The sequence below is a fragment of the Panthera onca genome, chromosome A1 (genome assembly GCF_046562875.1).
Source record: "Panthera onca isolate mPanOnc1 chromosome A1, mPanOnc1 haplotype 2, whole genome shotgun sequence".
NCBI classification, from domain to species: Eukaryota; Metazoa; Chordata; class Mammalia; order Carnivora; family Felidae; genus Panthera; species Panthera onca.
The window spans coordinates 138304853-138318271 of NC_138339.1; the positions used below are offsets into that span (position 1 = coordinate 138304853).

The 13419-nt window shown below is 36.1% G+C and overlaps 1 protein-coding gene across 1 annotated transcript in view; it reads right to left on the reverse strand.

Annotated features, from left to right (window-relative positions):
• SNX2 (sorting nexin 2) overlaps positions 1 to 13419 on the reverse strand; it is a 56280-nt gene that overhangs the window by 27064 nt on the left and 15797 nt on the right. The window contains exons 2-5 of the mRNA XM_060636273.3: positions 8684 to 8801; positions 3007 to 3170; positions 1609 to 1675; positions 1192 to 1235 (exon numbers count right to left, since the gene is read on the reverse strand). Coding sequence (XP_060492256.1) covers positions 1192 to 1235; positions 1609 to 1675; positions 3007 to 3170; positions 8684 to 8801 — 393 coding nt within the window. The remainder of the gene's footprint in view (positions 1 to 1191; positions 1236 to 1608; positions 1676 to 3006; positions 3171 to 8683; positions 8802 to 13419) is intronic.

The window sequence follows — 13419 nt, forward strand, 5'->3', positions numbered from 1 at the left end:
TATTATACGTTGTGTTTTGTTTTGTTTTGTTTTGTTTTTACAGAGACTTAAAAGGACAAAATGTTTGCTTTATTCTATCCTTGACTCATCTCATCAACTCTAATTACATTTATGTCAATGACTCTTAAATCTTTACCTCTGGCCCAGATCTCCTCTGAGCTTCAGTCCAATATATCAAAATGCCCAAGGGACACTTCCACTTAAATCTTACTGCCACCTCAAGTTCACCACATCTCCTGCTGGAACATAATCTCCATGTGGGAAGGGCACGTGTCTGTACTGTTTCCTATTATAAACTCTTGTGCTTGGAAACGAGCCAGACCCCACAATTAAGTGTTTAATAAATATCTGTTCAATGAATTAACAAATTATTTACCCCCATCCAAAAACTGTGTTGCTCCCTCTGTGTTGCCTGTTCTCTGAGATCACTCTGACACAACCACAGAGATCCTCTAGTCGGTAACTTAGGCATCTTTCACTCTGCACATCCAAGCTCTACTGATTCTACTGCCTACACAACTCAGGAAGCCATTATTTTGTTCATCCCCAGAATCTACTCTTTAGTATAAAATATTACTTCTCACAGCTAGGAATGCTGCAGATCCTCTTTGTCTCTTTTAAGATCCGAAGGTCTACAATCCTTTAGAAATGACAATGGAATTAACTGGAAATCTTGACCTATACTTTGCCCTCCCAAATTAGGAATCGGAGAGATCTTTCTAAAAGAAAAATCTAATTGTGCCACACTCTTGCTTGAATCTCTTCAGTTGCTCTCCATTATACTCAGGATGGACCCAAGTTCCTTCATGTGGCTGTTGGTAACATAGGGAGGCTACTGCCAAACAAGTCAATCAGGTACCATGTCTTGCAGATCCCAGAAAGCACACTGTTTTCTGGAGGTCTGGCCTTTACAAAAGCAAATCGCTTTGCCTGGAGCAAGCATTCTTCTCCTTTCTCCAAGAACCTCTCTCGCCCATCATGTTCCCCTATCTTTGTCTAGATTAGGTTCCTCCCTACATACAAAATGCAAAATACTTTACTTTGCAGAATACTGTACTTAACAAACCATAACTCATGTAACTACTTATGTGAAATCTTCACTGGATGGTAACCTGTGTGAAGACAGGATGTTGTAATCTCATACTACACATGGTGAGGGCTTACTACTTCTCTGAAGGAGCAAAGGCTTACCTTTGTTGTTACTCTATATGCCATGTAAGCATTCATGCCATCACCTACAAGAAAAGTCAAACAATACTATTAAAAATAATAAGCTTAACACACACACAAAGGTAACTATGTGAAGTAATACGTTGACTGACTTGATTGTGGTAATGTATTATTGTATACATATATTAAATGTGTACATATATTAAATCAGCATCCTGTATACCTTAAATATATACAATCATTTGTTAGTTATAATTTAATAAAGCTGAAAAAAGTAAAATGAGTAAAAAAGTAAAATTTAGAGTAAAAAGCCCCAGAAGCTTAAAAAGAAAGTACCATTTTAATACTGTTAACATTGCACTTAAGAAAAACAGCATACTAACAACCAAGGTACTTATCAAAAAGAACGAAATTAAAGTGTACTAAATATTGACTCACCGACTTTCTCTGGATCTGATACACCAATTTCTATGTCAAAAACATCTCCATTTGCTTCTTCTTCAATCTAGAAAAGATAACTTTTTTGATGTTAAAGATTCCAATTTAGATTACTGTTTTAACACTAATAACTTTAATTGTCACGATCTTTTATTAGGGTCAGTGTCAAAACAATTTAAAAAGCCACTCAGCATTCCATTTCTGAAAAACAAAAGCTTTCATATTTCCTGACAATATTAAAAAAAAAAACCATACACACATGTGCACACATTCACAACACACACACGTACAGAAACTAGGAAAAGGATCATCTGGAGAAGGTACAGAAAGCCTGTGTTCTCACACCTCCGCAGATTTAGTCTTCTGGAAGAGTACTGTTGATTTTTCTTTGTTCTATATACAGAATCTTGAGATTCAGATTATTAAACTAACACCTTAATGATTTTTAATACTAGCACTTTCTGAAGTTGTCTCTAGTCTTTAATGACCAGGAGGAAGTAGCCATTACTTTTGCCCGTAGCACACTACCTATCAGTAGAAATAATTACACTAGAATCTTCAGCACCATGATTTGTCTAATAACCCAGTAAACACACATTCTTCCTGAAGACAACGAAAGGACTATAAAGCAGTAAGTGGGAAAAATGGTAACCGTATGAGACTGCAGGGAAGCACTTTTTAATGCCGTTGTAAATAAGCAATCTAGGAGCAGTTCTGCAGGCAAGTCTGGTTATTCTCAAGAAGAAAGCACAGAAATTTGTTAAATCTTGCAAATATTTTAAAGTAATATTAATAGCCTAAAATTACCTAAAAGTTAGTTTTTCTCACCATAACCCTTTTTTCCCCCAAAGTTGTCTTCTTGTACAGATTTTTAAAAAACTAAACCTTATTTGAATTGTAAGGTCAAGTATATAAATCAGAAACCCTAAAAATATAGCTCAGAAACTTCCACAAACACCACCCTTACACGCCTGCAGGCCCTCTTGTGCTTCCTCTCCACTCACAACCCACTCTGCACCTTGCCAACATAACCACTAACATTTACTGCAGGATTCATCAAATAAAATTACTCAAAATATCACTTTATTAAAGTTTTCAAAGCACTTTCAAACATTTTCTCATTTGACCAACAAAGAAACCCTGAGTCATACATTACCATCGTGAGATCACAAATGACAAAATCCTTAAGAAGGAAAGTAATGTGCCCAAGTCATTGGGTTAAAAAGTGATGAGGATAAGATTAGAAGCCACATCAGTTGACTTCTTTAGTCCAATACGTTTTTCCCCAAATGTTGAAATGGCTTTGATTAGAGATGCCTCACAAGAGTGTGATGCTGGGCAGGGAACAAAAAGCTTACTATTTACATTTCAATCTAGAATAGAAACATTTTCCCATACCTCCTCCCTGGATCTATCAAAGATCACAGGAGCAGATATACTCTTTGATTCCATTCTGGGAGCAATGAGTGTAGTAGGGGTCACAGGTGTAACTGCAGGAGAAGGCTCTGAGGAGAGGATAGGTTCCCTTTCTGGACTATCCAGAGAAACTTCTTCTGTGGCTTCTAGATACAAATGAAACAAGTTACTTAAGGACAGTGATAACAAACCCCTGCAGTCTACATTGCAGTTAATGAGTCATGAAAAATAGTTTTATACTACACACAAATATCAAAATAATGGCATTTAAAAATGGTTGTTATAATTTAATGAATCATTCCTTAAATGTTTATCAAAACTTTAAAACCAATAGTGACTGTGTTGATTTCAGGAAGAATTAAAGTATGTCAGCTTAATTATCTAAACTAGTGGTAAGAATAAAGCTAGAAGGAAAGCAATGATGTGGATAATTCCACATTCATTTATGTTTGGGTTTATCATACATCTTATACTTGGGGTAACTTACCTTTCAAAATCTTTTATTCAAAGTAACATTATGATTACTTTACAAACAAAAATTTTATGGTAACAGACTGCCCAGAAATATCCCAAATGGGATTAAAAATCCGTTATGGAAAATCCACAAAGTTAGTGATCTAAAGCAATTAACTGCTAAAGATTACTGGATATTACTGGATATTAGTTGAATACACAAATATGACACAAAGCAAACAGCTGTTTAGGTTTTAATTTAAAATGCTCATTCACTTGAAAAAATCTAAAATTAAACATAATTAAAACCAAATCAAATCAATAAACTGACTGTCTACAAACTAGGTTAACACTGTGCTAAATGCAATGGATAAACACAAAGAAATGTAAAGTATCATACCTGCCCTCAGGGAGTTTATAATCTAGTTGGGAAAACAAGACACAAGCATGTGGAATGTTAAATAATAATAAAAGACAAATAATAGGCAAGAGAACAATAAAAAAGAATGTTACAAGAAAGACATTTAACTGGTATATGAACTACAGAACAAACACTACCATTTGAGATAAGACAACACGTTAGGGTGGGGAAAATCAGCAGCACTTTATGAAACTGATCTGGATGCATAGAGAAAAAAATGGGCGAAGAATTCTAGGAAAATGAAACAATAACATAAAGAAAAAGCAAAACCAGAAAAATGAAAATTACATTCAGTGGCCATAATGAAAACCACAGTTCGGATGGATTATAGAGAATTGATAACAGGAGAAGGCAGGGCTGTAAGGGGAACAGAATCAGACCAGCAGTTTCTAACCTGAGGTTCTTAGATTCCCAGAAGTTTGGGAAGGTAGAAATGGCAGTCAGTGATCCTGAAATATGGTAAATAATGTTAAGATTTACATTTAAATGTGAACAGGGTAAACAGGTCAACATTTTACCAATCTACTCTTACTGGTTTTCTCATGTTGATGAGACCCTCACTGACTCAGCTCTCTTGATATTTTTAAATTAAAAATAAAAAGAATAACCAAAATCATACTAACCAGAGGAAGGAAGATAGACTGTAGATGTAAAATACACAGACAATAAATGACCCTGATAGAACGACTAAAAGCTTACACGCGGCTTCAGGCTGTTAACACTGCTAGTATTTATTCATTTTCTAAGAAATGAAACCAATGAGCAATAAAAGAAAGTAAGAAAGCAGTGTAGCATAGCTAGGCGGTGTGAGATCCATAATCTACAGACAAGCCAAACAGCAAGCAGCAAACAAAAGATAAATAAAAAGAAATCTAAAATTCTCTGAAAGAGGTACTGCTACGCACAACAAATCCAGAGACAAAAAAAGGGAAAGGCATATAAACTTTATTGATGTATCAGGACAGATACAGTAACTTTAATTTTTCAATCACAGTTTACTTCACTGATACCAGATTCTGTGTTCTTTGCAAGGACTCTGAGTAGCTGTTTCATAAATAGTAGGTAACCTCAAAATAAGAAAAGCTAACTATGATCTACTTAAGTAGCTGATACAGAGAAGGAAAATGGATACAGAAAGAAAGAGATTAGACTTAGCACATTAACTACCATATAGTCAGTCTGCTTTAGTCTTCTCATGACTTTACTACAACAAATTCACATAACTTAATTTAAACCAGAACTTAATTTAAACCTGTGGAGATGCCCCACAGGTTTTAAGCATAAAGATTAACTTCTCTTTGGAAGAGATACTTTGTCAGAGAAGAAATTTCATGCGTATCATAGATACCAGAGAATTTTTTAAACAAAGGAATACTCATTAAACTTACAATTGGTGTCATAAATGAAATAAGCTAATGACCCTGGCAAAAACAAGACAAAAGTATAACAATTTCAACACAGGTAATTTGCTCACCCTCAGTTATTCCTCTACGACAATGTCTTGAAGTATGTGCAGTGAAGCTTAGTCTGAAGGATGTAACAAATGGTGGAGGGGCTTATAGTCAACCACATTTGGTGAATGCTCTCCAAGTAAACTAGCAACAGTAACATGTCACACTTACAACCTTTTTCTGGTACCACCCCTGACGTAATAGTACCTGAAATGCTCCCCAAAACATCTTAGCAGAGTACCAATAGTATCTAATCTTTTCGTGGTTTTAAAATCAAAATGGCTAGATCACTAGAGCAATATTTATATTCTCTCCCTGATGTAGGGGAAATAAACTAAGTACATGTTCTTTTAGTAATGAACAATAGTTTTCATCACCCTGATAACACAGGCTCCTCTCTGTTATGGTTCCAAGAACCACACCTGCTTAAAGGCATTAAGATGGAAGTGTATAGATAGTATTAATCCTTTCACATAAAAATGATCAGATTAGGAGCGTCTGGATGGCTCAGTAGGTTAAGCACCGGACTCTTGATTCCAGCTCTGGTCATTATCTCAGGGTTTGAGAGATGGAGCCCCACAACGGGCTCTGCACTGACGGTGTGGAGACTGCTTGGGATTCTCTCCCTCCCTCCCTCCCTCCCTCCCTCTCTCTCTCTCTCTCTCTCTCTCTGCCTCTCCCCTCCTCGAGCTGTCTTTCTCTCTCTCAAAATAAATAAATAAACTTTTAAAAAAAGAACAGATTATTAGAACATCTAATGATGTCATTTTGAAATACAGCTGAGTTTAAGACAAAAGATTAAGTATAAAAAGTATTTTTGTTCGGGGGCACCTGGGTGGTTCAGATGGTTAAGCGTCCAACTTTGGCTCAGATCATGATCTCACGGTTTGTGAGTTCGAGCCCCGCGTCAGGCTCTGGGCTGACACCTCAGAGCCTAGAGCCTGCTTTGGATTCTATGTCTCCCTCTCTCTCTCTCTCTCTCTCTCTGCCCCTCCCTTACTCACACACTGTCTCTAAAAAAAAATAAACATTTTTAAACATTTAAAAAAACATTTAAAAAATTCTTAACAAAGTGTTTATGTTCTGAGAGAGAGAGAGAGAGAGAGAGAGAGAGAGATAGAGAGAGAGAGAGAGAGATAGAGAGATAGAGAGATAGAGAGAGAGAGTGAGTCAGTCAGTCAGGGAGGGGCAGCGATACAGGGAGACAGGCTCTGTGTTGTCAGAGCAGAGGTGGAAACAGGGCTCAAAACCATGAATTGTGAGATCAGGATCTGAGCCAAAGTTGAACATTCAACTGACTGAGCCCCCCAGACGCCTCTCTTTTTTTAAAACAAACACTAACACTGACCATCACTAAATCACAATATTTAGTATAGATTGCTAGGTAGAACAGAGCACAAAAAAGATTTTTCTAATTAAGCTAAGTGGGCAAATATCAACGTATACTCCTCATTTGGAAACTGATCAGTTGTGGATACTGGTAAAAAAAAAAAAAAAAAAAAAAAGGCAAAAAAACCCTCACATAGTTCTGGCGTTAGAACTTTCAGCATATTCTTTACGTATGAGTTTTGAGACTTCAAGGTGAAAGGGACCTTTATAAAACAGATAATCCAAAACTTCCATGTAAAACCCTCTATTGGGGGAATACACACTTTATTTTTTTATTTTTAAAAAATATTTGGGATGTGCCAGGTTTTTTTTTTAATCTTTATTAAATGTTTTTTAATGTTTCTTTATTTTTAAGACAGAGAGAGAGACAGCGTGTGAGCAGGGGAGGGGCAGAGAGAGGGAGTGAGACATAGAACTCTAAGCAGGTTCCAGGCTCTGAGCTGTCAGCACAGAGCCCGACACAGGGCTTGAACTTACAGACCTCAAGATCATGACCTGAGGCAAAGATGGGAGCTTAACCGACTGAGCCACCCAGGCGCCCTAGGAATACATACTTTAAATTAGTACCCACTTAGAAGAGAAAGGACTCATGTCTTTTATTTTAAAACATAAATGCCATGAAAAAACTTTAAAGGATGCCTGGGAAAAAGTCCATAAAACAAAAAGAAATATTATGACTTTGGTTAACTGTCATTTTACTGTAAGTTGTTAGGTAGCTACTAAATAAGTGAATAAATAAATGGGAAATATTATTGGTATTTGGTATGGTATTTTAAATTTTCTGACATGTTAAAATACACGAATTCATCTGTAGTAAAAATTTTTCATAAAACTAATCAAGAAGGAATGTATATGGACCTTTGAGATGGAGAAGTGTTTTTTTTTTATGTTTATTATTATTTTTTTTGATAGAGAGAGAGAACACGCATGCACTTGCAAGGAGGGGAGGGTCAAAGAGAGGGAGACATAGAACCCACAGCAGGCTCCAGTTGGCTCAAACTCACAAACCACGAGATCACAGCCTGAGCTGAATGTGGACAGTTAACCAACTGAGCCATCCAGGTGTCCCAAGACGTAAAATTTTATCTTCAAAGACATTGATGTAAAAAATACAGAATGGCTCAAATATGCAACTACTGTTAAAGCTGAGGACATGTTAAATTTTAACTCAATGAAAACCAGTTCAGGTAAATCAAGCTGTTAAAGATCTACTACTTTAATTTTTTTGTCATTAATCTTAAACAGATTCTGCCTTTTAATATCCAAGCATTAACTTTTGCCTAAGTTTTAATGTTAAAGCAGGTAACTGTTTTGAAGAGAATCCAATTTTTTAAGATTTTATTTTTAAGTCATTTCTACACCCAACCCCAAGATAAAGAGTCATATGGCTCCAACTGAGCCAGCCAGGTGCCCCAAGAATCCAATTATTTTAAAGGCAGGACCATACCAAATCCTGCCCCCGTATCAAAAATAAATACCACAACCAACAATTTACTCATCCACAAGTGAATCAAAACAGAACTATGGTAAATACTAAAGTATTTTATTGAAACAAACATATTTGAAATAATTTTAAAATCGAGTTAAATTTTACTTGTGTTAACCTCTAAGTAATAAAGACGACAATTACCGCTATTTGTCAAAGTATGAATGCCACAATCATTAGTTTTTTGAGTCAAAACATAAAATTATAATATGTGATTTACTTTCAAATGCTTCAAACAAGAAAGGATCACATATTTGCTTCTCTCAACAGTCTGTATTTTTCACAAATACACTCTAACTGGATCTAACTGGAAATTTCCTATCTTTCCAAGGTGTTAACAAGAAGAGCTACCACTAATACCTTACACGAAATCTCAGTTTTGCGTTACAAGAGTATCATGTAACAGGATATATGCTACAATTGACTGTTACTAAAAAAAATAAAAATATTTATAATTACCTGCAAAAAGATCTTCCCTGTCATCATCTAGGACAACCTCTGCAGGCTTCCGACCATTGGAGTTTGTACTAACATCTTCTGCAGGAAGACTAGCTGGTTCTGGAGATGATGGACTTGACTGTTAAAAAAATAACAATAGATAATGAATTAGCATGTTTAGCTGTTATAATTATGACTCTATACATTATAGAAATAGAACATTCTCTTGATAAAAAGTGAAGAACAAGAACAGCTATTTATACTACCTCCTCTGAGAGTAAGAATGAACCAAAAACACATTTTTATTCATTTTCCTTAACAAAAACTCATTTAAGATTTTTAAAAAAATCTTTTTTGATCATCCTTTTAGAGATACTAATTTATCATGTTGACTTATAATTAACAAAAAATACTTTACAGTCACATATAATATTATTACATAAGAGCAAAAATCAGATCTTGAAAACATGTTGCATGAATAAAAAGTTCAAAGCATTCCTTTAACGCAAGAGAAAGGTTTAGTATTAGTTGAATTAAGAGTAAAATTATTCTAAAATTCTATGGTTTCAAACGAAAAATAAGCTCTCTTCCCAAACATTTACATCTCAAATGAGCACAGGGACTGTTTTTGAACTTCTTAACCTTAAAGTACAAGGACCACCAAAATAGAATCTAGACTGTGAAGGTTTTAGCTTTATTGTAGCTTTTTCCTAACAGTTAAAACCAATACTCCTTTTTAAAATCATCACATAAAAAGTGTGTATGTCAAAAGTGCACTAGATATTTTCACAAACCGAACACACTTGTGTAACCAGCACAGGATCAAGAAAGAGAACCCCAGAAGCTCTACTCCCATTCTTTACTCTCCACCCCCCAAGCTTCAACCAGCATGGATTAGTTTCCACTGTTGCTGTTCTTCATAAAACTGGAACCATAGAGAATATATTCTTTAGCGTTTTGTTTTCTTTTAATGTTATGTATTCAAGATACTTCCATAGTAACAGATTACTCATTCTTGCTGCTGCAAAATATTCCATTGTGTAAATATACCTCGATTGATCCATTCTATTACCGATGGGACATGTGGATAGTCTTCACTTTCGTACTACCATCAATAATCCTGTATAAACCTCCAGTGTATGTATGTTTTAACAAACACGGGATCGAATTTCTGCTTTGTATGTATGAGTAGAATAGTTAGACCACATGGTAGGTGAATGTCCTGATTTAGAAGATATCATTAAATAATCTTCCAAAGTGGTTACACAATTTACACTCCCACCAGCAGCACATGAAAATATCAATTGGTCCACATCCTTTTCAACATTTTGATATATTCCATCATTTTCCATGTTAACTATTATGGCAACATAAAGAGTATCTTATTGTGGTTTGAATTTGCATTTTCCTGAGGAATAATGACATTCAGCAATTTTTCACATGTTAAATGGCCATTTGAATATCCTCTTTTGTGAAGTCTCCAAGTATTTTGCCCATTTTGCTGTTTTTCTTAGTGACTTGTAGTTCTTTTTAAAAAATGTTTATTTTTTTATTTTGAGACAAAGAGCAAGCAGGAGGGATACAGAGAGAGAGAGAGAGAGAGAGAGAGAGAGAGAGAGAGAGAGAGAGAGGATCCCAAGGAGGCTACACCCTGTCAGCAGAGCCTGATGTGGACCTTGATCCCTTGAAAGGTGAGATCATGACCTGAGCCAAAATCAAGAGTTGGACACTCAGTCACATGAGCCACTCAGGTGCCCCTCTCATTAGATTTTTAAGTAAACTATCCCCTATGGCATAAGGACATTTCTTTACAGCTTTCAAAATCAGTTTCAATTATTTACTGAATTTAAAGGAGAGGCTCTCTTTTCCCTCAGGAACTCATTCTTACAGCCCCAACCTCTCACATAGGTGGGCCTCCGTTTACCTTACCAATTTTACTTGAAGGAATTTAAAAACAACTAAGCTTATACATTTTTCTTGTGGAAGATGTTCCTGGCAATCTCAACCTCATCTCTAGCTAAGTCTGATTAGGTTAATGGCCTGTATGCTCCTACAGAATATCTACTTCTCCTATCATAATTTCTCTTACCACATTATAATTATTAACTGTTTATAGATTATGACTATCTTCTTTTGTTTACTACTTTTTCACTCAATTCCTGGCTGTACTCAATGACTGTCTGTTAACTGAGTTCTTTTTTGTTGTTGTTGTTGTTAAATGAATTCTAAGAAAACAATTATAAATATGCCTCAGAAGTGGCCACAAGTTTGTCAATGAGATTACCTACAATACTGAACATTTTGAAATAGCTTAAATCACACCTACATAAAAATGTAGCAAAGTAGTTCCAACAACCATTCATGATAAAAACTCACAACAAACTAAAACTACAGGGAACTTATTTACGTTGAGAAAGAACAGCTACTAAAAACATACATCAAAATTTTTTGAAGTAACATCCACACCCATCGTGGGGCTTGAACTCACAATCCCAAGAACAAGAGTCACATGCTCTACTCACTGAGCCAGCCAGGCAGCCCCTACATCAAACTTAATGGTGGGAAACTAAAAGCTTTCCCACAAAGATCAGTATTAAGACAAGGATGTCACCTTTTACCACTGCTTTTCAACACTGTACTTTAAGTCCCTGCTAATGCAATAAAACAAGAAAAGGAAATGAAAGGTATACAAATTGATAAGGAAAAAATAAAATTGTCTTTGTTCACAGATGACATAAACATCTAAATAGGAAATCCAAAAGACAAAACTTTCCAGAACTAATAAGCAATTATAGCAAACTTGCAGCATACAAGGTTAGTACAAAAAATTTAATCACTTTCCTAAATAGCATCAATGAACAAACTGAATTTGAAGTTAAGAACAATACTACTGAGGGGTGCCTGGGTGGCTCAGTCGGTTAAGCGTCTTTTGATTTCGGCTCAGGTCATGATCTCACGGTTCTCACGAGTTTAAGCCCCATGTCAGGCTCTGCGCTGATAGTGCAGAGCCCACTTAGGATTCTCTCTCCTCTCTCTGCTCCTATTGGGCTCATATGCTCTCTTTCTCTCTCAAAATAAATAAGTAAAACATAAAAAAAGAAAAGGAAAGAAAGGAAAGGAAAGGAAAGGAAAGGAAAGGAAAGGAAAGGAAGGGAAGGGAAGGGAAGGGAAGGGAAGGGAAGGGAAGGGAAGGGAAGGGAAGGGAAAGGAAAGGGAAAGGGAAAGGGAAAGGGAAAGGGAAAGGGAAAGGAAAAGGAAAAGGAAAAGGAAAAGGAAAAGGAAAAGAACAATACTACTAAGCCTGGGTGGCTCAGTTAGTTAAGTGTCTGACTCTTGGTTTCAGCTCAGGTCATGATCTCATGGTATGTGAGATCAAGCCCCACACTGGATTCTGCCCTGACAGTACACAGCCCACTTGGGATTCTCTCTCTCCCCCCTCCTCCACTCACACACATGCTTTCTCTCAAAATAAATATTAAAAAAATAAAATAAAAACAATACTATTTACATCAGCACCCACCCAAAACTTATGTATAAATCTAATAAAATATGTACAAGACCTATATGAGGAAAACTCCAAAACTATTATGAATGAAATCAAAGAAGAGTTATATAAATGGAGACATTCCATATTCATGAATAGGAACACTAAATAATTTCAAGATGTCAGTTCTTCCCAACTTGACATATAAATCTGATGCAATCCCAGTCAAATTTCCAGCAGGTTACTTTGTGGATTATCAGTAAAATGATACTAAAGTTTATATAGAGAGGCAAAAGACCCAGAATAGCTAAAAAAATACTGAAGAAGAACAAAATTGGAGGACTGAAGCTACCTACCTGACTTTGAGCTTATTGTACTCAACACAATGAGATATTGATGAAAGAAGAGATGAATGAAACAGAAAAGTCCCCAAATAGATCCACATATATACAGCCAACTGATCTTTGACAAAGGAACAAAGGTAATGCAAGAGAGAAAAAAAAATAGTTTCTTCAACATATAGCGTTGGCATAACTAAACATTCATATGTAAAAATATGAATCTACACATAGGCCTTACACCCTACACAAAAGTCAACTCAAAATGAGTCATATACCTAATTGTAAAGCACAAAAGTATAAAATTCCTAGAAGGTAACAGGAGAAAATCTAGACGATCTTGGACTTGGCAGTGAGTTTTTAGATATAATAACAAAAGGCATAAGCCTTTAAAGGCATATGCCATTAAAGAAAGAATTGATAAGACAGGCGGCTCAGTTGGTTGAGTGATCTCAACTCAGGCTTTGATCTCAGGGTCCTGAGTTCAAGCCCTGCATTAGGCTCTGCACTGGGTATAAAGCTTATATAAATAAATACATACATAGATAAAATTTACAGAAGAAAAAATGGATAAGACAAACTTCATTAAAGTTAAAACTTCCTTTAGGGCACCTGGGTGGCTCAGTCAGTTAAGCATCTGATACTTCATTTCCACTGAGAGGTCATGATCTCACTGTCCTGTGAGATTGAGCCCCCCCCCCCCCCCCCATCAGGCTCTGTGCTAACAGCACGAAGCCTGCTTGGGATTCTGTCTCCCCTCCCCTGCTCATGCTCTCTCTCAAAATAAATAAACTTTAAAAAATTAGGGGCACCTGGGTGGCTCAGTCGGTTAAGCAACCAACTTTGGCTCAGGTCACGACCTCACGGTTCATGAGTTCATGAGGCTCTGTTCAAGTTCATGAGTTCAAGTCAGGCTCTGTGCTGAAAGCTAGGAG